The 25,689-nt window shown below is 37.5% G+C and overlaps 3 protein-coding genes across 5 annotated transcripts in view; 1 reads left to right on the top strand and 2 right to left on the bottom strand.

The window, feature by feature from the left end:
• LOC5576985 overlaps positions 1–15,011 on the bottom strand; it is a 109,148-nt gene extending 94,137 nt beyond the window's left edge. Inside the window, exon 1 of one of the 3 annotated variants that reach the window (XM_021843887.1) lies at positions 14,900–15,011. The gene's annotated coding sequence lies outside the window, so the exon portion shown is untranslated. The other 2 variants (XM_001663036.2, XM_021843886.1) reach the window with 2 other exon arrangements.
• An 855-nt stretch (positions 15,012–15,866) lies between these two features.
• LOC110675161 lies at positions 15,867–16,968 on the top strand. The gene is made up of 3 exons (XM_021839551.1): positions 15,867–15,931; positions 15,992–16,611; positions 16,868–16,968. Exons 1-3 carry the CDS (start codon positions 15,903–15,905, stop codon positions 16,966–16,968), a joined length of 750 nt encoding a protein of 249 aa, XP_021695243.1. The 5' UTR covers positions 15,867–15,902.
• A 199-nt stretch (positions 16,969–17,167) lies between these two features.
• LOC110675529 lies at positions 17,168–18,578 on the bottom strand. Its single transcript, XM_021840823.1, has 2 exons — positions 18,402–18,578; positions 17,168–18,340 (listed from the first exon to the last, which is right to left on the bottom strand). The coding sequence occupies exon 2, from the start codon at positions 18,332–18,334 to the stop codon at positions 17,276–17,278; it is 1,059 nt and encodes a 352-aa protein (XP_021696515.1). The 5' UTR covers positions 18,335–18,340; positions 18,402–18,578; the 3' UTR covers positions 17,168–17,275.
• Positions 18,579–25,689: the final 7,111 nt, after the last annotated feature.

Genomic DNA, 25,689 nt, shown 5'->3' with positions numbered 1-25,689 from the left:
ATGAGTATTATTCGATACTCTACCAACGAAATTCCGGAAACGACCGTTATCGTAACGCATATTATCTTTCATCTGCCTGGCACGAGCCTCGACGACTCGCCTACGCGAAGGGCAAAAGTTAGACTTATGATTGCCCCGCAATTTGCACATATCAAATGCACGGTGAAATGATTCGCACTCACTCACTCACTCATTTCATTTCACCGAAACTTGAATTGTGGCTCTCTGGGATCAACATTGATCGATTTTGTGTGCAGTACTCAAGCTTAACCATCTGCTTTTCTATCTTAGGATGATAGATCATGGTTGTAGTAGTTCGTGGCTTCGTAGTTCGGAAAATGTTATTTTCGGGGAAATGAGTCTGAACAACACTGGTTCCATGATCCCACCGAAGGCACTGAGTGGGGTTCTGGAAATTTCCTCCAGGTTTCTGGAAATGTTCCCATGTCACACGAACATCGAACATAAGTCTTGCTTTTTCTAAAGCTTTAATATTATTTAGATTTTTTTGTTAAAGTGAACTAAATAATATTCTTGAGAAAGCCCTTTCCGTATAATACCAGATTGGGTAATCTTTTTCATAATGAATACTTGGAATGGGGAAAATAAAAGCATATCATTTAATCTATTTTTGATCTCTTCAGGTGACTTATAGTCACTTGAGAGACCGTTCAAGACGACTTTGAACAAACGTTCAGTTTCATCGTCATAAGTAAAAAAATGTGCTTCTTCTCTTCAAGATGTTTGAGAAGAAGTTCACGATCTTTAAGAGTTTCCGGCAAAACGCGACAGTCTCCTTTCTTTGCGATTTGGAAGGAAACCTTAATTCCCCTGATGGAGTTCAAGATCTCCTGCCTAAATTCCGCAAATTCGGAAAAACTGACCACGATAGGCGGCACTATTTGTTTAATCACTTGAATCAAAGAGTCTGGGCTAGAAACTACTTAGATTTGGTGTTCGGAAAATTTGTCTAGAGCATCGAACTGATTACTCATTTCGATGCAATTATCAACATTATCCAATTCACCCTTGGAAGAAAGCGCACATTCCGTAGAAACAACTTTTCTTCCATTCCATTCTTGCCACGTTTAGTGACAGTTTTAAATCCCACTTTTTTGGAAGGAAGTTGCGAATTCAGAGATTCGCCCTTCCTTTTGTTTGTAGTTGCAACCATGTTTAGTAAATAAACTAAAGAAAACGTGACCTTCGAGATGCGCAATGACTTTTAAACCAATGAAGTTTCGTTGTTTAGGGTGACATTGGGCCAAAAGGGTGACTTTGGACCACTAGTTTTACAGCAAAATAATACCGTTTTGAATCATATTACGGGCAGCTTCAAATTCCGGACACTCTACTTTGTATGGGAAACATTTCACACGAAATGTTTCAATTTTTGCCGCTCAAATGTTCTTACTTTCAAGGCTCGTTTTTATAAATATATTCCATAGATATCTATGCAAATTTATAATGCACAACTTCCTTATACGTCTGTTAGGTGGCTTAACGATTTTAATTGATGATTTGAGTGTTTTCTCAATGATTTCCAAGAGCTGTCCGGAATTCGAATCAAAGTGTCCGGAATATGAGGCAAAAGTGAGGAAGCGTCCGGAATAAGTATCATGAAAAGGGCACACATTTCGATTTATTTGAAATTATTGAAGTTTCGAATGCGTATTCTTTAGCCACCATTCGAAAGTTAAGGGTTTCCGACGCTCGTTAACGCTGAGAAATCATACAGAGTGATTTATTTTGTATGATCTATGCTGAGCTATACTTCACTAAGGCCTTAAGGTGAAACAGTTTGGAATCAACTTCCAAGATTGCGCTAAAACTTCAAAGGTACAAATCTCGTGAAGAAAGTATCCCACAACAGTGCACTTCTTATTTTGGCTTTGTGCACTAGCAGAAAGCTTAAAATAAGAAGATCAGGAACGTTTGCTAACGATTTCTCTAGTTTTGTGCCTTCGAAAACGTGAGTAGGGGGAGAAGTCGGCCATTGTGCCGGCCATCTATGGATTCCGAGATGTTTCACCTTAAGTGTCCGTAATATGAATCAAAACGGTATCAGAATCATGAAAAAAAATGTGGCATGCACCAAGAATCTTTTGTAAATGTGATTGTAAAATAATGATTCTACCCACCATCTCGACCAGAACCACATAACAAGATTATTACACATTCCTATCAGAAGCAGTTAAAAATAACAGAAGTTGATACATGTTGGCTTTGTTCTCAACTTGTTATATTTTTCGTAACACATTCATAACAACATTTGTTATATTTTTGATATCGCATTAATAAGTTTGTTTCAAATAACATCCGATGTTATAAACAGTACCATAGTTTGCTATAATTTTGCTATTTTGTAACATTCTTGCAACATATTCTCTAATGATTTTAACATAATTGTAACAGGGTTTGTTTTATTTTAGTTTAATTTGGTTCAAATTTCGTTAGATTTTTTGTTATTTTAACTACTAACGGTACATGTTTTATAACAACTGGTGATATAAAAAATATATATACTGGATACAATACAATATACTGGAAACGGGACGGAGCATCAGAGCATCATTGAAGGTGCAACTGGACAATGAAATGGAGTTACTGAACGTGACGCGAACTTTGTTTTTACAGGATTGTTACCTGGAAATTTTTACTATATGCCAAGTACAGCATTCATTTACCTCTTTAGTGATTTTCAGGGTACTGAATCGAGAGTTTATAAATACTATATTATATTACATTATATTAGAGTTGTGTTTGATCCTTCTACCTTGACGCTTGCTCTTGCGGTGGCCGGCGATGAGGGCAGGATCAAACAAGTCGCGCATCGGTCGAGTGGAAGTGAAAAAGTGGCGTGATCGCTTAGTTGTGTTTGATCCTTCGACCTTGACGCTTGCTCTTGCGGAGGCCGGCGATGAGGGCAATATCAAACATGTCGCGCATCGGTCGAGTAAAGTGAAAAGTGCCGCGTTCGATTAGTTCTTTTTGATCTTTCGACATTGACGCTTGCTCCTGGGCAGTGCGTCAAGAAAGCCTGAGCAGTCGTCAGTTGTTTTCCCTCTCGGGTCACGCGCCTATTTTCTCGGAGTGCTTTTATATAGCCGAGCAAACGAGTGAAGCTGAAAGTGGATTGTTGCTGCTCTAGGATGACGGATCAATTGGTGAGCTCGTTTCATGCTACTATTTCTAATCTATAAAATATGTATGACTGCACCTTTAATCGTTAAAACGGTGAGACGTAAATATGATTTTTCAACAAACTTTGAAAGGTTCGTCACTGTTAGTGTCGACATAAACTCTGATTCATAAATTATTTATGTATAATTTTTTATTTTTTTTCAAAACTCATTTTTTTTACCTTTATTTTTGTAATTAAAAAAACTTCGAATGATTCGACACTACAAGTGTAGACTGGAAAGGTTCACTTTATTCAACAAACTTTGAAAGGTTCGTCACCTCAAGTGTCGGCATAATTTTTCTCTACATAGATATTGTTCATATCAAATGAAAATATTATATTTACATATGAGCATGTTTATATCTCACAAATAATTATTTATCATGGTCTTATCGCTTATCAAAGTGAATCCTGTGACCCAACGAACATCCCTCCTAGTAATCTTTGTGGAGATGCAGAGGCAAACACGGTCTCCAAATAGCAAAGGTTACACACTAACATTCCTTCCCCCAATCCCACCTGACTGCAAGGACGTGGCCGGCGCCGTTATTGACCATGTATAAATAGAAGCACTGAATTATGCACACTGAAGAAGATTATGGCCAATCCCAGTCGAACTTCTAGTTGATTCTTCGGTCAATCACGGAATAGCAACCATTGATATGTGTAGTCAGTCTAAGCTAAGCTAAGCTACTATATTATATTACATTATATTATGTGTAATTACATTACATTACATTTTATTATATTGCATTTCAAACTATATATTATATTACATATTAGGGGACATATAGGGGAACACATTTTGTGATAATCTTGTTTCTTCCGTCTGGTCGGGATATTATCAGTTAGGCTAAGAGCTGGGCTAGATTTTTTTATTAGATCGAGAATCTACGGGTAGGATCTTTTCCAAACAATCCGATTGCAAGCTTAATTCAGTATCATGTAGACCAATTTTCTAGATTTTTGTGCGGTTTGAAGTTGCATAGATGTTTATAAATTTCCTAGAAAATTGAACTAATAGGAAGTTTAATGCCACCGGACGCATTGAGATTCGTGAAAATCTTCAGAAAAATGACCATTTCCGTAAAACTGGTTCCATATTTTAAATATGTATTTTAATCATTTATATATTATCTTGAGCTATATCCAAGTGGGCATCAAACTTCAAAATAATGCTTCCAGCAGCATATTCAGTGGTCACTTCCAGGTAGGTTCCAGGTGCTTTTGGGGAAGTGGCCAACTAGGAACATATCTGGAACCATATCAGTATGAGCATCAAACTTCAAGATATTTAAACGTAATGCTTCCCAAAGCAAATTCAGCACTACCGGCCCCCATGACCACTCTGTGGTAGGCTCCAGGTGCCCTGGGGTATGTGGCCAATTCAAGTTATAGCGTTAATCTCTACAAACATGACACTCAGACAAATGGACTATCGAAATATACACAAACCCCATATAAAAATTCGCCACGAGAAATTTGATTGAAATTCATACAATGGAACCAAGATTTGAAAACAAAAACTGTTTTCGTGATAATCTGGAATCGAACCAAGAACCTTGCGATCGACAGGCCCGTGCGTGCATCAATCACCTTTCAACGCTTTGATAAAGAGCGATGTTTTAGCATTCATAAAGTACACCCGATTCTGTTTTTGCACGGGAGATGCGTACCGTGCAAAAAAAGTTTTCAGTTCAAAATTTCAAAAACCGTGCAAAAAAAGTAACACCATTTCTCGACGTTTCAGGCAAAAATAAAGTTTTGGCGGAAAAAAATGTATGGAAACTTTTTTTGCACGGCCGTGTAAAAAAAATCCGTGCAAAAACAGAATCGGGTGTATTTGTATTTCAATATTGCAATTTTAGAGATAACTTTCCGTTCTACGGTTGAACAGAAAGCTACCGCAGCAGTCGCATTGCTGATTTTCTCAAAGCATCATCGATCGGCTGCGATGATACCTTGGAAACCACACTAATGACTGTTGTTATCTGATGTTTCCCAAAGCTTTGGACTCTACTAGCATACTGTGATTCGATGGTTTCGTAAGGTGATTATAGAACGAAGCCAAACTTCGAATTTTCAAGTGCACAAGACTGGAGAACCTGACAACTGTTCAATCAAATTACTTGCTTGCTGGTGGTGACCAATGGGATAAATTTTCAACGCGGAGCTCTGTTTGGTTCTCAAGTCTTGTGCTCTTAAAAATTTGAGGTGTGGCTTCGTTCTATAATCACCTTAAGGCTAAGTAGCCCGTCATTCGTTTTGGCAACAATGATGACTTTTCAGCTTGCATTTCAAAGTCATAAAACTCAGTCTTAATAGTTTATATTGACTAGAAATTGTATCACTGTACACGCTAACATGCATAAAGAATGCTGATACTTTTTCAGCTGTGTCAGTGCAAAACCAACTGATTTTCTTTGATTCTAAATCTTGAGATGAATTAGCAACAATCATCAACGATGCGTACAAATTTCAATGACGGCCTACTTCGCCTTAATGATACGATGATTTTCAAGCCTGTGGAAGAATATTGACAGCTGCGGTAGAACTCGGCGTAATAATCATTCCATCTTTTGTAAGTACACGGGAAAAAAAATCTGTGGTTAAAATACCTATTTTAGCTGACTATACCCATTCTTGAAACTACCAAGGAATTTCAGACCAATTTACTATGTTTACGGTACATCCCACCACATTACTGGTACATTTGACAGAAATAATTTACAACAATCTGATTTCGACAACAGACATGGTAAATTCAAGCGCATTTCTAGTCTGCTGAAAATTGCCGGTGCGAGTGCTTAAGTTAACCTCCTAAACTGGTAGTTTTTACTGCACAGTTTTTTGCGTGTAATGTATGAATTTCGATTGTCCAGTTCGCTGCGTGTAGGACTCGCAAAAACATACAAGCGAAAGTTAATTTTTGGTGCGTTTCGGGAAATGGCATTCCGTGACATGGGTTTCCGGGAAATGGGTCATTCTGGGCAACGGCATTTCATGAAAAGAAGTTTCCGGGAAATGTCATAGAATGTGATTATAGATATTAGAGGTAAATGAAGCAAAATTCGTATATTCGTAGCATATTATCTTCAATTATTTTCATCTCATGTGGATACCGCTTGCCTACTGCTGTTTCTGCTACATTAACATTACGCTACCAATTGAGTGACTCTGTTATCTATTACCCGAAGAACAATACCAATGCATCTCATGAGCGATAAAGTTGAATTGAAATTTTATATTTTATTTGTTTGGACAATCTAACTAACGTCCAGATGGGTAAAAGTTCGAAACTTTTTTCAAATTATGATGGCCAAATATTTAGAAATCTCCTATTCCACAATTACTTTAGTTATCCAGAAACACAATGAATTTTGCGGCGAAGATTTATGAAGCTATGTGATAATATCATTCATTGTAAGGACTTCGTCAAAATAACTCGTTGGCATTAATTGAAACCCTTTAACCCTGAAGAATTCGTTTCATCATCTAAACACAAACAAAATCATAACTCATAAAATTTTAATGGGAAGAATTATTTCAAGGTTATCAAACGAGCTCATAAATATCCACATGTACGTTGGAAAATACGAAACCACATTCTTGCACCTGAATTCTTGCATCCCCTCGTCCACACATCGATGGAGGCGCATGGTACGTGATTCATATTTCACTCATAAGTAAACCAAATAATAGCAATCGAAGTCGAGCTGCTGGTGGGGTCAATTTAATTTCTCATACCATTTGCAAAAGGCTCATAAGTTTCCTCACAAACACAACTATAGCTACTTCGTTCAAACCAACTGTGTGATTCCTGCTGTGCCATGCTGAGTTTGCAATGAATGGTCTTGCTGGGCGCTTTAGCAGATAAAAAACAGGAAAAACGGAGCTCTAGAGGTGGTAAGAAATAACAGCTCAGACAGGTATCCTCCCACGACTTGTGCTGCAACCATACCGAGATACTGCAGGACCTAAGTGAACGGCATATTTGCTCTATATGGCTACATGTATCGAAACAGTGAATTAGTGTCCTATAGTGTTTATGCTAACTAAACCCCATCCCATCTGTGCGGTGCTTCACTTTGGACGGCTGCTAAAGGGCAAAAATTAGCCTTGTCTCGCTACTTGTACTCCTCCTATGAACCGTAAGCACGACTTTAGTGTCGCTCAGTGTCCCATCCAGCAAGCTTTTCTAGTAACAAACACTAGCTTCAATGTAAATAAACGTATACTTCACACACCCACAGTGCTATGCGAACACTGAAGTAGGGTGAACCATAATGTGAACGACACGATGTTGGCGAAAAGTAGCTCTATACAGTTTAAGCCAAGTGAATTGGTTCCTATGACAATGGATGATAAAAGGGACATTTCTCGCTTGATTTATGATCTTGCCCTAAATGCCATTGATAACCAAAATGTGCAGTTGGTTGTTACTGAGCAAACAAATAGATTTTCACGTTATTTGACAATGCTATGAAAAGAAGATCCTCTTGTAATCTCACAGTGGTGACAGTTTTTATAATTGTCTTTTCAATTGCTTCATTTGCTGCCCTGGTCAATTAGAGAACTGGGATAAACCTGAGGCATTCATTTTACGAGATTATTTTATTAAGGGTCTGTCTCAATTGCGTTATTAAAATTAGTCCGAACTTAAATTTGACAGTTCAGGGTCTGTCTCAATTGCGTTACTAAAATTAGTCCGAACTTAAATTTGACAGTTCAGAAATTAGTTCCCCTCCAATTAATCAACGAACCGTCAAATTTAATTTTTGTCTGGCCCATTTCGCAATCGGACACCAAAACGGACAGCGAACAACTCACTTGCGACGCGCCTCAACTCGCCGCGCTTCGATATCATTGTTCAAAAGTGCTGCTGCTCTACTGATGGATTATAATCAGAATGCGTAATGGACAAATACGTTATGAATATCTCGTCAGAATAAAAGAAAATCTGCACGTATTCATAATGTCATTAGTGTGAAACCAGAAGAGAGACCGCGAAATAGAGTTCTCTACGTTTTATGCTTTATTATTAGTGAGGGCGCAAAATTCTTGAGTAGGCAAATATTATTAATACTCTAAAGAAAAAAATCAACGTTTTATAAATATTTTAAACCAGTTTTTTTTTTCATTCAAAATTGAAGCAAGGTTCATGAAAATTCATCACTGCACGACACTTGTTGGAATGCTATAAATAAATTTTCAATTTGAGTGACAATACTGTTGTTTTGTTTTAATTTTCTAGGGCGTCATACATGAGATTTCAAGTACTCTCTCCCTTGTAAGAAATATTTTGAATTTTAATACACCCTCTCCCCCTTAAAATACGTTCTCTTGGGTGGTTCCTTAAGGGAATTTCCCATGCAGCTGTCCTGCTGAAGAAAAGCAAAAATTTCTGCGGAAGAAACGGTCAAGAAATTTTCTACAGCGAGCTGCATTTGAATTGACATTTCTTTTCAACTGCGTACTGCGATCAAACTATAATTGACCCATTTATAGATATTCCCTACACTCTCTTGAGCATCTCTTGCAAAATATTTCCCACGCATCGAGATCCTCTAAAAAAAATCCAAAGTGCATACTTAGCATGAGAGTATATTTACTAGTGGGGCTAAGAACCTCCTAGCCCCCTGTTTTTACGTAAATGGACTTAAATGATCAAAGTAGATATTACAAAACCACAAGTTTTCATTCAAAAGAGTTCTTTTCAAATTTTTCGACAGAAATCTCTGAGAAATATTCACCTGAAACATTCCAGAAAGAGCCAAAAATCCCTACCTTTAGGCCCATATTGATAAAGTTGATGTCTTTTAAAACAACAAAAATCTGTGAAACATTATCGCTAAGAATATTTTCTTGCTGTTTGAGTTTGAGGAGCTAGCGCAGCTCATACTTTCTTTGACATAGTGACTTAAATGACCCTTTACCTGAAAAAGTAAATTTTGACGCAAATAGTGACTTTTTAATTACAAGGTAAAAAGTGACTCGCTAACAGCCCTGCAACTATTCGTTTCATCCAACCCAGAAATTTTTTGGGTGACCACCCGGATTGCACAACTTATCCCACCAAGGAAGCTTTATAGCACGGTAAAAAGCTAGAAACGGCACCTCTCCGACGTTGGATTTTTCTCGGAATCTATACTAGATAAAAATCTTCGGAAGTGGTGCATTCGATTCACATGCGCTCTAATGCGCCCTACTTCCAAAGCAGGGTATCTTGCATGTATACTGAAAAAAATCCGGCGAATTGCATTTACTAACTTACAAGAGTTCCTTGGTGCAGCTGGAAGATCAGACCGACCACATCGGTAATCGAAGCGGGAACAAAAACGTAAACGGCATCCATAATAACAACCGCGAACTAGCGAAATAATTCGCGATATGTCAAAAATAAGTCTCCTCTGAAGCAGACTTATTTTTGACAGATCGAAATCAGAGGGGGAATAATTTCCGAACTGTCAAATTTAAGTTCGGACTCGTTTTAACAACGCAATTGGGACAGACCCTAAATAAACATTTCCATTGGGCTCTGCACAACACTCAATCTCTCTCTTTCACTCTTCCATAAATTGTGTAAACAACAAGGCCAGTAAACGTCAAAATCCCATACAAAATCAAAACAGTGCAGAGGCCTATAAGAAGATATCGATCAGAATTTCTTCCAGGAATAATTCTCAATAAAATAAAAATAAATAATCTCTTAATCCTAGAATCCGATTAACATTCTCCCAAAAACATATTTTGCAGATTTTTGCAGACTACTATACAGTATGACACGTAAAAAAAAGCAAAAATTGTTTGAACCTATAGCATCCACAACCGTTATTTTGATTGTTTTTGTGAGTGAATGTAATTTTTGATTACTGTAGTATATTCTGACATAACTTCGCTACATAGGACAATTTTTGTCAGATTTTTCTTACTGTCCTAAATAATGTAATGAAGCAAACAAGTTTAAAGGTTTTGCTCGCTTAAAGTTAGAAATAGCGTCTGATTGTCGGTATATTCTGGTGATGAACTTTCCACCTTCGAAAATCACACTTTATTCTTAAAAAAAAAATAGTTTGTTTCGTATCAGAGGATAAAGGAGTTCTTAGAGAACGTGTTTTTCATGGTCACTATGAGATATTTTGCCAGGGTAATTGTTTTGAGGGCATTTGCGTCTTATAAGTTTAATATGTCTTTATTTTTTGTGAAAGCTCAATAAAAAAATAAATATTGAGGTCTATAACAGTTTTTTGAGAATGAATTTTGTTCCTTCGGTTAGAGACAACTTATATCAATACTAGCTCATAGATTTTGAGCAAAACAGAGGCGCATATCACTCTTATATGAAGCTTCAACCACGGCTCTACAAAATGAGCCGTTTTTTCGAAAATATGTTTAAGTCTCCATTGACCCAGATATGAATCAATTCTATCATTTGATATGGGTAAATGCTAGAGACAAGGCCTGTGAAGAATCTCACGCCATCGTTGATGTTTTAGAAGCTTTCATCACAAAGATATCGAACTCGACGACCGCATGATAAAACTTAAAGGTATGCTTCACATTCCTCTCTGGTAAGGTGAAAGTAACAGATAAAAATCATGTCCAAAGCGAAATACTGAGTCTAAATAGATTGAACAATACAAATTATGAATAACATTTATGTTTCGATCACATTTACTATATATAAACTACCATAAAACATGATATGACGATTTTCGCATTTATTTATGGGCAACTCTGTATTTGTAGATTATTATTCAATATAGAATCTCACAGATCTACAGTCTTTGAACTAATTTCTAAATGATGCTTTGCTCTAATGATTATCATACCTTTAATGATGATGGAGAAGGAGAAGGGGAATTCCCATAAATATAACCACGTGGCTTATGATGAACCCCTTACAGACCATTACACAGTGGTGCAATCTAGAACAAATGTCGGCCAAAACCTCAAACTCACTTTTAAATGGCTTAAATTTTATTTGTGACGTGTTTTATGCTATATTCAAGCGGAATGGGCGTTTGTTTTCATATATTTCTTGTTTTGGACTGATAATCAGGGTATACAGTATTGGACAATACATTTGCAATTTATTCAATTTTCCATACTAAATGATCAATTTTAGCAGTTCAGATTGCAGTTATTCTTTGGCCTTAGAATTTAACTGCACTGCACGTCAGATATTACTAGGATTCAGGTTTGATAATTCTCCTTAACATCATCATAGTTCGCTGACATACTCTAGAGCAGCGTGCTGCCTTTGCTTCTTTGCGTGGGAGCGAAAAATGCTAAGCAGGAAGGCAACGAAAATTTAAAAATAAGACAATTTACACCGTCTTCAGTCAAAGGCTGCACAGACTGAACAATCATATAGAGTTGCAAGATGCTTGCAACAATTCTTTTGAGTTTCATAACAGGTTTCTGGCAGATTCTTCACAAGATCCAATGCTGGCTATTGATACAAATTTCAAATGATTTCTGTTGACATATTGGTTGATTGTCTGTTGTCTTACTAACATTGCTTTCCTTCCTCTATGGCTGTAAAAAAAGTGGCTGGCGCCGTTCTTGGCTCCTAAATTTTGAGCTCTCGATTTGTTCATATAGATAATCAGCTAATCCGAAGCCCCATTGCACAGCAAAAATAAATTCTAATAGTACGTCTTTTTCGATGCACATAACTCGCGTCATCAATGCATATTTCCCAATATTTTTGAACGCTTTGATTTTTTTTTTATTTTTTTTTTTTAATTTATTCAATAAGTGCAGGATAAGTACAATAAATGTAATGGATAAGCGACAATCACATGTATATTGTTATGTTATATATGTTGTTACAATAAATTGAAAACAATTTAACATAACATTCATTACACAAGTCATCCAGAATGTTTTAAGTAACAAGATTTTTTCCGTGCGTTACTCATTCGTGATTTTTTTTTCAAGGATTACTCCCCAAATATTTTAAATTGAAGTTTCTCTATAGAATTTAAATTTCTAGAATCCTTAGAAAAAGGCTGAAAGAGTCCCAGAATTCTTAAACAAATCACAGGGATTCCAGAGATTCTGAATAAAAAACAAGTACCAAGGAAAAACTGTACGCGTCTTTGATTGTGAAATTTGGAACCACCAGGCTTGCTGAAGGAGTCTGGGTTCGATTACAGTTCGGTCCAGGATCTTTTCGTAATGGAAATTTCCTTGACTTCCCTGGACATAGAGTATCATCGTACTTGCCACACGATATACGAATGCGAAAATGGCAACATTGGCAAAGAAAGCTTTCAGATAATAACTGTGGAAGTGCTCATACGAACACTAAGCTGAGAAGCAGGCACAGTCCCAGTGAGAACGTAATGCCCAGAAGAAGAAGAAGAATAATAATAGAAAGAAGAAGAGTTGAAGCCTTCTTTTTAAACTTTTGAAACTTGGTCGATAGGAGTTTGGTCAGTGTTAGTCTGCTTGTCTTTGAGCAGCGCAACTAATGTAACTAGAACGATTATACTGTTTAAAGGAATTTCTAGAGACTATGCACAAATGCTCTTGAATGTATACTAGGGTGCGGCAAATTCTTTGAAAGTTCTAAAAACCGAAAATTCGTGTGCACTGCTTATTTCAAATCACATAAAAAGAGAAACCTCAAATTTCTCAAACCAAAAATAGTAATATTTAGAAGTGGCGCAAGCGATTTGAAGGTGAATTTCGAAGTTATAAAATTGACTTCCAGTGAATTATTTATTACTTTGTTATTTTCTACCCAATTTCAATGATATATGCATCATTCTCATCAAAATTGAATTGATGAAAAGTATGTAGAACATCAAATTTGTCTAAAATCAAAACTAGAAGTAGTTTCCTCCCAATTTTTCTTCATTTTATTGAAAAAAATCATTTTTGTTTGACCATAATTCCATGAATACTCAACCGATTTCAAATATTCTGAGGTGAAGATGCATCGAAGCCAAACCTCGAATTTCGAAGGGCACAAATCTAGAGAACAAATTACAAATCTTCACATTCATATGTTTAAAAAAATATATAGTTGTTTTTAAATTGTGTACTCAACACATCTAATTCAATAGTTATTTAAATGACAAATTCATTTTTTTTCAGTTAAACGTCAATATTAAAGCCTGATTTGCTACTGAAAAGGAATCGCTAAAGAAATTTCTCGCCGATTCCCTACAGAAATTTTCTACAGCGACTCCCATTTGAACTGACAGTTCTTTTCAGCTGCGTACTGCGATCAGCAAAAGCGCATTCTTGATCGATTCCTTTAACTTTTTTATCAATTTTTAATAAAAATATTGTTGCATTTTTTGTAAGTATAATAAGATGCATTATAAGCTTAGTGTTGTGGTAATTTTTTTTTTAAACAAGTATTTATCGAGCAACGGACTCATGTTCCGTAACCGTTCGTTTGAGAACGTCGTGACCCATTGGAAGCCCACACAATAGAAACCTCAGCCAGCGCAGTTGCTGGCTAGTGTAGTGTGCTATTCCTATACCTAAAAAGCAATGCGCTCTCGGTCTAGGCATTGGATATATATAGAAAGCGTTGTGTTTGGATGGGCATCTAATTCTTCCGAAAGAGGTGCACTTTGCGAAAAAGGACCACGTGATTATTGAGCTGAATTCGAATTCAGGTTAACTTCTGCGTTCATGAGTCCTCTCATGGCGTAGTGGTAACGCGCCCCAACTAGAGATCGGGAAGTCGTGAGTTCGATTCTCACTGAGAAGACGTGTAACTTTTTCGCAAATTTTCACATCAATTTGTGCATCTAATCCAATTGCAAATTATATGTAATGTTTAGCTTTTCAGTAGTTGTTAAACTTCCACTCGGCTGGTTGGCCGTAAACCACGATTCATAATTAAAAACAAGTATTTATTTGAAGTTTTTACGAAACAAAAGGTCAGGTTCTGACAAGAATAATGATTAGATCAATAAATGTCCAAGTATCTAAAACTCATAATAGCCTGCTTTGAATATTTGAAGGTGGATGGACTTTTTTGACACCCACCCACCCCCTTCTAAAGCTTTTTGTAATGATATTCTGCCAATTTTGTATAAACTGTAACCATTTTAGGATACCCACCCACCCCCTTCAGCGTTATGAAATTTGTGAACAAGCCATAAAGATAATAAATCTTCGAGCTGTTTAGTAGAATACCTATAAGTAGATGAGTACTAAATTCGGTTTTTCATCTACTTAAGCCATAAAGGCTCAACAAATCATAGTGCTGCACTGAACACTAAGCTGAGAAGCAGGCTCTGTTAAAGTGGACACGAAATACCAAGAAGCTGGAGAAGTAGTGCTTGGTTTAACTTTTAAATTTCATTTAGTATTTCCTCAATTTTTCGGAAAATATGTACATTAAAAATATGGCTGAACCTTAATTTGTACTGAATATACTTTATTGGAAGGTAATTTGAGACCTCCCAATACATTTATTTATAGACTACCCTAAGCCACCCTGAAGTCACGATGGAGGAGAGGAGTTTGATTAGGACTCATCCTTTTCACTTTTGTTCACTTAGTTCACGATTGCGATTTATCCAGGCTAGCACTGTTTGGCACAAAGTAGACGATAATCCTAGCTTGTTCAATCAGAATATTGCAGGGAATCGTTCAGAAATCATTTATAATCCTTCTTGCACAGCATCATTAACTGCATGTTGCATCCAAACGCAGCACTTTGAGCTTTTTCTCCCATACACTCACACATCCACCATGGATCACTATCAGTAACAAGCAGGAGCACAAAACCACCCTCTCTAGAAGTGGGAGGAAAACGCCCGTTTTTCCGAAAGCGTCTATAATGCGCGACGTCTCGTTTCGAACTAACAGGAGAAAGCGTCGTCGTGCGAGATGTGACCCATTGGCATCGCAGATGAAAACATTCAGAGAGCAGAGAACATGTGGGTTGTACATTATAGCCGCAACTACGCATAGGGAGATGGGCATTGTTTGGAACAGGCGGTCTGGGACATGCTTATAAAATACTTCTCTCCGAAGATACTAACGACAGTCTTTTGAGCTAAAATTTTCTCCTATTAGGAACACAAAGTAGCATCGCAAAATAGGGTGACGGAGGGAATTTTCCATGCCAAAAACTAAAACGTCGAAGGAGTTTCACTGTATATCTAAGGATTACTGTTGCGTTCAAATAGGGGAAATCAGGGTAAAACCGACACTGTAGGTAAGATCGACACCCTTTGATTTTTCATGTTTTGAGCAGATTTTCATACAGTTTCCACCACGCTCTATCTTTACTTGTGAAATATTATTGTCCGTTCAGATTAAATTTAGGAAAACAGCTTCGGCCAACATGACGTTCATATTACACCGAAGTTCCATAGTGTATCTTCGGATGGTAGTCGAAACTGAAACAATCGATTATTGTATTTTCTGTCGACATTGAAAACATTGACAAATACCTCTTTATATCTATTTTTTTAAATAAAAATAATTAAATTAGTAAAATAATAAAACGAATCAACACTTTTTTGATCAAAGTATGAGATGGTTACGAAAAGACTATTGTGATAATTTATTATAACACGTCACCCGCATCAGACAACATAGAATACCAGTTCAACTATGGTTTGTTAACCTTCGACGCATCTTCTCTGCACCACCTCTCGAATGTGAAATCAGTAATTTGCTCACTAGTTTCAAGTAAATTAATTCAAATAAATCGAATCATCTCCTAGTCTAAATGGATAATATCAACGATATGAACGACGTGTAAGTAAAAACCTACGTTTTTTTTATTGTGGAAGCTATAATTTTTGATATTTTATATAGATTCGAGGACGAAGAATATTTGGACTTGATTCATGATGAGGGCCCAGCGCATCCGTATCAATCCGACGATAGCACATTCGTATTGAGTGAGACGAGTTCAGATGCAGGGGAAGGATCATCCAAAAAGAGCTCCGACTACGTTTTCGTTTTTACGGGAGTTTTCTTTCGACGCTTGTACCGCGGTCAATTACGACCAAGGGAATTCGGAAAACATGATGTAGAAGGAGATTCGGTTCATGATGTCTTGGAACGCATTTGGAATGCAGCGAATCCTCAAATTCAACGTCAGGTTGTATTCGAAGATGAAGTACCGAAGTGGTCGGAGAAACAACACCCGGAACCGGACGATATTGATTTGTTTATCACACTGTACGACGAAACCAAAAAGAAGACATACGCGCCTTCAGTTGTGACACCTCGAGTACTTGCAACATGGAGAGAAAAAACCATAAAGATTTACGCTTATGCGTACTCCGTTAAGGTTGAGACCGCTGCTCAATACCAGCTAGTTCTGCGTCAATTGATTGCACCATCATCACAAGATCGAGCTGGAGCGAACTCTATGCGCGACGATGCCGCCCTAGCTCAAACCCTCCGCGACACACATCAACATCTTGAAGGTCACCAAAGCTCATGGCTCCTCTGGGCAAATTTGATTCATTCTTCCCCGGCCCATACACATGAAAAGCTGAAGACAGAGGAAGCACCTCCACTTCAGCTATCAAAATATTTCCGATGGACTGCGGTTTCTGAGCCAGTGAGATTACATGCAGCCCACAGAGGATTGGTCGTTGCTCACACTGTTAACGATAGTTGGATGCGTGAACTCATGGAGCTGAGAAATGATGTTGACCGTGCCTTTGATATTATGCAAAGCGTTCGACAAAGAATCAGTTCAATGGCAGTCCGAGGATCAACAGAAGCACAGCTGTTTACAGCAATGGAAGATGCTGTCCGCCCCGAAGAATCTGAGCTGAGCCGAGAGTTAGCTGAGAAAGTAACGGATTGTCGGGATGTTGACCATTCATAAGTTATTTTGTCGAGATAAGAATCACAACACATAGAACATAAATACTGTTTATTTTCAAGGATAAATAAATGAAGTTTTAAAATGTTTTTTCATCATTATATGCATGTATTTGCGCTTATAAATGGATAAAGATTGGTATTATTGCAGGACTTTAATTATTGCATTTTGGGGTACAGCAGTTGATTATAGTGGTGTAGACTTGGCAGTTTAATTAACACGTTAGATAATTCATTCACTTGGTAACTGGCTTGTGATTACTCTGGAATAATATTGAAGTGAAATTCCTTCTGATTTTGTTCAAGGGCCTTTTCTGGCAAAAATGTTCCTCCCGGAAAATAGCCACAGTGTTGGAACAATTTGTAGCATGAATACAATCTGAAATGATTGACTGCTTCGCATACGTCTAAACGGACAGGATCGCCTTCACGATGAATCCTTTTCAAGTATTGCTTAACTTTCCCGAAAATAACTTCAATGGGATTAAAGAAAAGGCAATAAGCGGGAAGGAAAATTGGGATAATTCCAATTGATCGGAGATATCTTATAATGTTGGCATCGCAGTGAATCCTTGCGCCATCCATTATCCAGACCGAGTGAAATCCTGGATAGCTTTGAACCTGGCGATTTTTAAGAGCAACAGTGCGGCAACTTTCAACGAATTTTTTCCTATTGAATGTGCCTTCGGTACAAAAGCTATCCAGGATTCCTCCTACTCCAAGAAAACACAAAAAGGATTCACGAGGTTTTCGACAAAACTCACCTCTGTACACTACTTTCTGCCCAACTACCCCATATCCTTTACGGCGAAGCATGTCGCGATTGTCAAACGCGACTTCATCCAAGAAAATTAGATTGAACAAATCCCAAGGAATGGCTAACATTTCTCGCGAGTACCGTACGATCTCTTCATTGCGGATTTGAATGGCTCGGCGCTCTATAACCTTCCATGATAGTCCTGAATCGTGGAGAATTGTGCAGACAGAAGAAACGCTAATGTTAACATGGAAGTAAAGTTGAAACTTCTGCTTAGCTTCATCCAAGAAAAGTAGCGGCTCTTTTCGATAAAGATCGACTAGCCACTCTCGCATATCGCTCGAAAATTTCTTATACGTTTGTTTCCGCTGCTTTCGCTGGAACAAGCCGTCTTTTTCATATTTGGTGAACCAATTGTAAATGGTTGCCAATGATTTCCCATATATTTTGGCCAAATCCTGCTTCGAGATTCCCAAGAAGTAGTGTCCATATAGGGCATGATAAACTGTGCTTGGATTGGCCTGTCGATGTCGAACATTTTGGATGATAACATTAGCCATTGGATGCTGAGAAGAGAAAATATTCAATACCTACAAAAAACTTAAAGATAAGCAGCTAAATACTCACATATTCACGGTTCCAACACAAAATTCAAGGATAGAATACAATTTTAATGCTTATTGAAGATCAACAACAAGTATAATTTCCAAATTGAAATGTTTATTTACATTCAGGACCGGTGTCATCACTGGCTACATTGACATGTAGTTTGACAGATAATAACTTCGGAAGAAAAGTTCGGTTCGGCAGTCTCACCGCCGAATTCTAATTAAGTGCTACGCCGACAATAACATCAACGCAATCTCCTTCATCGTCTTCTCTTCTTCTCTTGTTCGATCTCTTGGTTGTATCAGCCATGTCGGCTTGATGTGGATGACTCGGTACAATGTTTCTGTCGCTAGTACTTGGTTGTTCTAGTGGTATCGATGCAACGCTCTCTCCGTGGAAAACAAACCGATTTGACGTTTTCCGGCGAGAGTCTGTCAACTTCAACTGACGCTTATGCGCTTGAACCACCCTTCCACCAAGAGAAACCTGTAGAATATTTGAAGAAGTCTTTTTTATAAATTTTACAGGTAACCATTTCCTTATGTCAGTCTTCTTATTATTTCTATAGTATAACAGATCTCCAACTCTTAAACAAGCAAAAGGATCGGGTGCGTCATCCTTTCTTTTATCATTTCTTTGAGATTCATTCACTGAATTAGTCAATTTTTTTTATAATTATTATTCGGATGAATCAGGTCTAATAAAACTTTTGGTTTATATGAAAGAAGCTTTTCAGATGGAAATTTGTCATTTGCGCCAAGGCACGTATTTCTGTAATTGATGAGAAAGAATGCTATTTGTTCATTTATATCTAATTTCCTCATTTCTGCGTCCCTAATAAATTTTTTAAATACATCCTTTACCAAACGCACCATTCTTTCTGCCTGTCCGTTACTTTCAGGATAGTAAGGAGGGCTTTTCATGACAATTATCCCTCGTTTTTCAAAAAATTTTACAAATAGGTCGGAATTGAATGACGGACCTCCGTTTGTTACCAGGACATCTGGTAAACCAAATCTGGCGAAAATATTAAGAAAAATCTTAATAACATTCTTGGTATTTGTTCCATGAGGCATGTGTTCCAATTCTACCCATTTAGTATGACTATCCACTACCAACATACAAATTTTCTTGTCAAAATGAAAAAAATCAGCATGGACGCGTGAAAATGGTTTATTGGTTGGAATCCATTGAGAATATTTGGCAGGTCTTGTAACAGCTGTCATCTCATTGCATATATTGCAAGATTTCACAAATTTTTCAATATCTGAGTCCAAACCAAACCAGAAAACACATCTGCGTGCAAGTTGCTTTATTTTAGTGATACCTGAATGATTCATGTGGAGTAATTTTAAAATTTTTGTTTTCATATCATCAGGAATCATAACCCGATCTTGAAATAAAATGCAACCATCCACTATTTCCATTTCCTGATGGATAGCATATGCATTTTTAAACTGTTTATCAAAACGTTCTGGCCAACCCTTGTCAATATATTTCATAAGTTGTTTTGTAAAATTGTCAGTTTTTGTTGCCTGGGCTTTTTCGTTGTAATTGATCGGGAATTCATTTGTAAAATTATTATGAATCCGACAGAAATAAGGACAAACATTTATTTTTAATATATTTTTTTCTCAATTTTCAAGTGTCGCGACTAATATTTGAATAGTGCGCTGTGTTCACAAACATCGTAAGAATGCAGCGCCACACATGTCATTATGACAGTTATGTCGGGAACGAGTCACACGTCGCGTGTCCCACACGCGCGTTCCGATTTGGTGGGCGCGCGACAATAAGACTTTTAACGAACTCCACATCTAAATTTGCCGGAACAGCATCTGGAAGTGGAAATCTGGAACAAAAGTCAGCGTTCCCCATTTTATTTGATGGACGATAAATTATCTCGTAATCGTAAATAGCAAGTTCTCTCAAATAACGCTGTAACCTTGTTACAGAAATAGAAGTTTTCCCCTCTTTTCCGAAAATTCCAATCAAAGGTTTATGATCTGTATAAATAGTAAATGTTTTTCCGTAGAGATATATATGAAAATTTTTCACGGTGCTCACAATAGCCAAAGCTTCAAGATGTAAAATTGTGTATTTGTTTTGTGCGCTATTCAATGAAAAGGACGTAAAACAAACAGGACGTTCTTCGACATTTACAACATGTGCCATTACACCTCCTAAACCATAGGAGCAAGCATCAGTGACTATTACTACAGGCATTTCAGGATCAAAATACTCCAAAAGTTTAGGCTTCAAAAGATAATGTTTACATTTATTAAATGCTTTGTCACACTCCGTACTCCAAACATATTTAACATCTTTTTTAAGCAGACTATAGAGACAATTGATTCGGGAAGATAAATTTGGAATGAACTTAGCATAATACGTCACCATTCCCAAAAAAGCCTTTAACTCTGTAACATTTTCCGGAGCTTTCGCTTCGCGAATAGTTCTCACTTTATCAGGACAGGGTAATAATCCTTTGTCAGTTATTACATGTCCTAAATAAGGCAACTCATTAACAAAAAAATTGCATTTTTCCATTTTAACTTTTATATTAGCTTTAGCTAATCTCTCCAAAACTAAATAAAGTTTTTCTTTACATTCTTTCAAAGTTTTCCCACAAATTAAAATGTCATCCAAATAGCAAACAACATTATCTAAACCATGAAGTACTTGGTTCATTACTTTTTGAAATATGGCTGCGCTTGAAGCAGCTCCTTGTGGTAAACGGTTGTAACGATATAAACCTTTTATGGTGTTAATCACCATGAATTTATTCGACCTTTCTGACAACAGAAGTTGTGTGTAAGCACCTGCTAAATCTAAAGAGCAATAATATTTAGCTCCACTGAGAGTTGAAAAAATATCCTGTATCAATGGTAGAGGGTAAGAATTTGAAACAATTACTTAGTTTATTGTTGCCTTACAGTCAATGACTAGACGAATACCCTGATCTTTTTTAATTACCACCACTACGGGTGAGGCCCATTCACTGGCTTCAATTGGCTCAATAATTCCAACGTTTTCTAAATCATCCAAACAATTTAAAACCTTCTGCTTCAACCTTAAAGGAACATCGTACGCTTTACGAAAAATAGGCTTATCATCTTTCAGCACCAAATCACCAACATAACCTTTTATTGGACGAGACATATCTTTATCAAAAACAGAAGGAAACTTACTTTTAATGTCTACTAATTCCTCATTCTGCAGCGAGTGGATACGGGTCATTGTTTGGGTAAATGCTTGCCTCCAGGTACCAAAAAAGACGTCCAGCCAGCTTCTCCCCATTAGAGGTACGAAATCGTTATCACATCGCAATACAATCAAAGGCAGACGTTGCTTCAAACCGTTCAGCTGTACCAATACATCCACTTTTCCCAAAACCTGTAATCTTTTGCCATCGATAACCACCAACCGTTTGTTGCACCTTTCCAAGCAATAATTTTTAAAACTTCGTAGGAACAGCTCTTCTGAGATTACACTTTCTGCTGAACCGCAATCAATTTCCATATTAAATGATTTGTTTTCTACTACTGCTTCAACATAACAAGGTTGATTTATCTTATTGACCGAAGGTATCATCAGACATGCAAAATCCTCTTCATCAGAGTTTTCCTCTAAATCTGTTGCAAGTCTCTTAAAAAGGCCAGAAGAATCGGAGGTACTAGGCTTAGGAGAACCGACAAAATTTACATTTGGTGTATTCTTACTATCTTTTTTGGCTTTGAGACGGAAACAATACTTTTTAGTGTGGCCTCTCTTTTTACAATAGGAACAGAAATATGGCGATTTACTGAGACTTCTATTCCTGTTACCGTATTCACGATTGTACCTATTGAAACCTCCATTCCTAAATCGAACCAAACGATTTCTACTATCACTTCTACTTCTTTTTCTGTAGCCTATTTTATCAGGTGATCTACGCCCGAGCCTGGCTATAACACCCATTCGCGGTTCATCGTCCCTTTGTAATGAATTCGTTCTATCTGAAGCCAATTCTTTGTTAACAATATTTTTTTCCGCCTTGATAGCAGTAAGGTCCTCCTCGTCAAATAGTCGATTTTGTAATTGACGGTCGTATGTTCCTATTACTAACACGTCCCTAATCGCCCTATCTTTAAAATCACCGAAGTTACACTGCTCTGCCAAATTCTTTACATCGAGAACAAAATCAACCGCCTTTTCGTGTTGGCTCTGCCTGCGCGTCCAAAATTTGAAGCTATGAATGACATCAGAATCTGTTTTGTCGTAATGCTTCTTTAAACTCTCGGTGATTTCATTACATGTAAGGTCTTTGAAATCACGACCTGGAAACAGTAGTTTCAAACGGGAAAAAACTTCCGTTCCGCAAACCGCCAAAAATGATGATTTATAATCATCAGGCGTGAATTTGTTATGTTGAAACATCCATTCAAGTTGCTCTAAATATTGAGCGAAAGGAATGGTTCCTGGCAAAAACGGTTCGGTATTGGTAGATAGAGGCATCTTTTGATAAAGACAAAAGAAAACAAAAATGGAAAATGAACGGAGTATAAAAGCAACGAATCACAATCAAAAAACAAAATGGGCAATAAAAGTTACCACTAACCTTTCGACCAATGTAATCCAAATAGATCGATCCCTCGAACTCAGCAACAACAGCGGTGCAAAATATCCACAACAGCAGCAATGGCACCAGCAGCACAGCAACAACAGCGTATTCTTAACAGCAGCAACGTTTCCTCCACAGTAATAGCGTATTTTTCACAGCAGCAGCGTATTCTTCACAGCAACAGCCCAATAGAGCAATGTAGTAGGTGCAAAGGTCAACGTACGATCTTCTGACCAAAATACAAGCGGGTCAATGACCTTTCTACACTAAATAACTTTTTTTCAAAACAAACAGAGTGATATTTGCTTCCAAAAATAGCTCTCACTGAAGATCTACTGAGGTGAAAGATCTCTCACTATTGGCTTTCTCACTAATCACGGTGTGATCTCCACTGACGCCAGAACTCTGTGCCTGAGCACAAAATAAAAGATGGAGAAAAAAAACAATGGTATGAATAGCAGATAAATGAAAGATCAGCAACTCGAAATAACAAACTGCAAATATTACTTCACAAAATGGCGTTACTGGTGGCGCGAATGCTAGATTTCTCTATAAAACTTTTTACAAATGTGCTCAAAACTTCACGGCAAAACAAAATCACAGGTTTTAGCTGGAATATCGATTTTCACAGAAGCTGACAAACGTTCTGCAAAAAGGCTTGAAAACCACTAGCAGAAACAAAAGCGCTTCAATATATGCTTCAGCTAATAATGATTTCTTACTTTCGATCATTTTTTTTTACGTACTGTGGCCTTTCAACTTTCGTCAAACGGACAAATCTTAAATCCGAACAAACTCCGGCGCACTTGACGGTTCACAAAAACCCGAAAACTTTGATCTGCACTGAAATTTTCACTTTCACACGCGGTTAAAAAAAATCCAGTTCAATCCTTGTCGACACTGTATTATCTGGTATTTTCGGGAGAATTATGTAGGTGAACACTTGTCGAGTTGATAGTTACAAAACTTCTGAAGCTCATGTATTTCTCATGCTCATTTTATACACAAACTAGAACTCACTCATCTCTGGTAAGCTACTCTCATTCCATTCAGTTCCATAATACATTGTTTTGGGGATTCCACTCTGTGGTCGAAAGTCTCGGCTAAACGAAAGCGATATTACAAGTTTAAAATGCATCACTGCTTACTGGAATGCCAAAGATTCTAAAACCCCAAATATTCTCACCGAAATGCTACCAGGTACCATTACCAGGCTACCGGTACAAAATCCCAATATTTGCACGGAATTGAATCCCATTTGCATTGAATCCCATAGAAATTCTGAAGGTTCACAATTATCATAGAACAACACTGCCGTGAATCGCAAGTCAGTCCCATCTGTAAAAAATAGGCATTGAGAAAATGGTCTGTGAAGTTTTCAAACTCGTTTTCCATACGATTATTCAAAAAATTCCAGAGAATTGGAACATGATCAAATCTTAATGAAACTTTCAGAATTTGCTTTTCACTACGATATCTTTTCGATAAAAATATAAAGATAATCAAAAGACATCTCATTTTTGTGTTACACGGTGCGGTAATCTGTAGTGGGACTGATATGCGGGTACTTTTCATTGTGAGACAATTTGACTTGCTGTTTTTTACCTAATTTTTCTGAACAAAACATTTTATCTCATTAGTGCAGCTGAAAGAGTATTGGGAGATATGTTGAAAACTGAGCTCAACTCATTTTTGACGAAAATGCAGATGCGACTGACTTGCGATTCACGGCAAAACAGAACGTGCTGATAATTCAAGAAACACTATACCGTTTTGTCTCAAATTCCGAACAGACTCATATTCCGAACACTCGGTTTTTGTATGGCGATTTGGATGAATTGTTTCGCTGAAATATGTCACCAAATAACAACGAAATGGTAGTCAATTGCAATTCAATTTTAACGTCTCCAACAAAATTTATTCCGCGGGTGTAGTGATAATACTCTAGTTTGAGACCAGTAGAACAAGCTCAGATAAATTTATTTGCGAAATTATTTATTTGACAACGATTTATTCGTTCTGTTCGGAATTTGAATCAAGGTGTTCGGAATATGAGACTGAATGAACACCGTGTTCGGCATTTGAATCAAAATATTGTTTCATACTTTTGTCGGAGTACAATGATTTATCCCTTTCCATTTGTTAGCCTAGATTATCCGCACACCCCTCACTCATTGAACCAACAGACAATCATTATTACAACAAAGTCTGCCGCGCATTATAAACGTGTTTTTACCGCTGCTAATAAAAGTTAATTTCCTAATCGTAGTTTTTTCCTCGCGAGTTAAGTGATTCGATTCCAAATCCGATTTCCTTTGTCCGCTGGTGCTTGGCTGTGTCCGCCGCGTATTCGCTACTCTGCTCGTCGTCGAGTTCTTCCGGGAAGACCTGTCGTTCCGGAGTCGAATACTCCAACAGGTTATGGGCCCCAGGGAGTAGCCCCAGTGCGATCGCATAAGGAAGATTTGAGGTTAAGTGTTTCCCCTCCCGGAGGAGGAAGAAATCGCGAGAAGTTGCTGCGCCCGTGAACGTGGCGAGAGCGAAGTTTGATTAGTGTGTGTGATAGCGGGGAGAAAAGCAGAACGGAAAAAGTTGACGTTCACTGCGAAGAGCAGGGCTGTGCATTTTCGAAAGCATTTTGTGAAACACGAAGGCTTGGTTGTGTCGTCTCGATGGTGACGAACAACTGCGTCGCTTCGTTTT

Source organism: Aedes aegypti, chromosome 2 (genome assembly GCF_002204515.2).
Source record: "Aedes aegypti strain LVP_AGWG chromosome 2, AaegL5.0 Primary Assembly, whole genome shotgun sequence".
Taxonomy (NCBI): domain Eukaryota; kingdom Metazoa; phylum Arthropoda; class Insecta; order Diptera; family Culicidae; genus Aedes; species Aedes aegypti.
This window is presented reverse-complemented; position numbering and strand designations above follow the sequence as displayed.

Coding starts and splice junctions, on each gene's coding strand:
- LOC110675529 (XM_021840823.1), bottom strand. CDS start 18,334: ATGGCTAATGTTATCATCCAAAATGTTCGACATCGACAGGCCAATCCA.
- LOC110675161 (XM_021839551.1), top strand. CDS start 15,903: ATGGATAATATCAACGATATGAACGACGT. Junction 15,932..15,991: donor ATCAACGATATGAACGACGT/GTAAGTAAAAAC, acceptor TATTTTATATAG/ATTCGAGGACGAAGAATATT. Junction 16,612..16,867: donor CACACATCAACATCTTGAAG/GTCACCAAAGCT, acceptor TATTATGCAAAG/CGTTCGACAAAGAATCAGTT.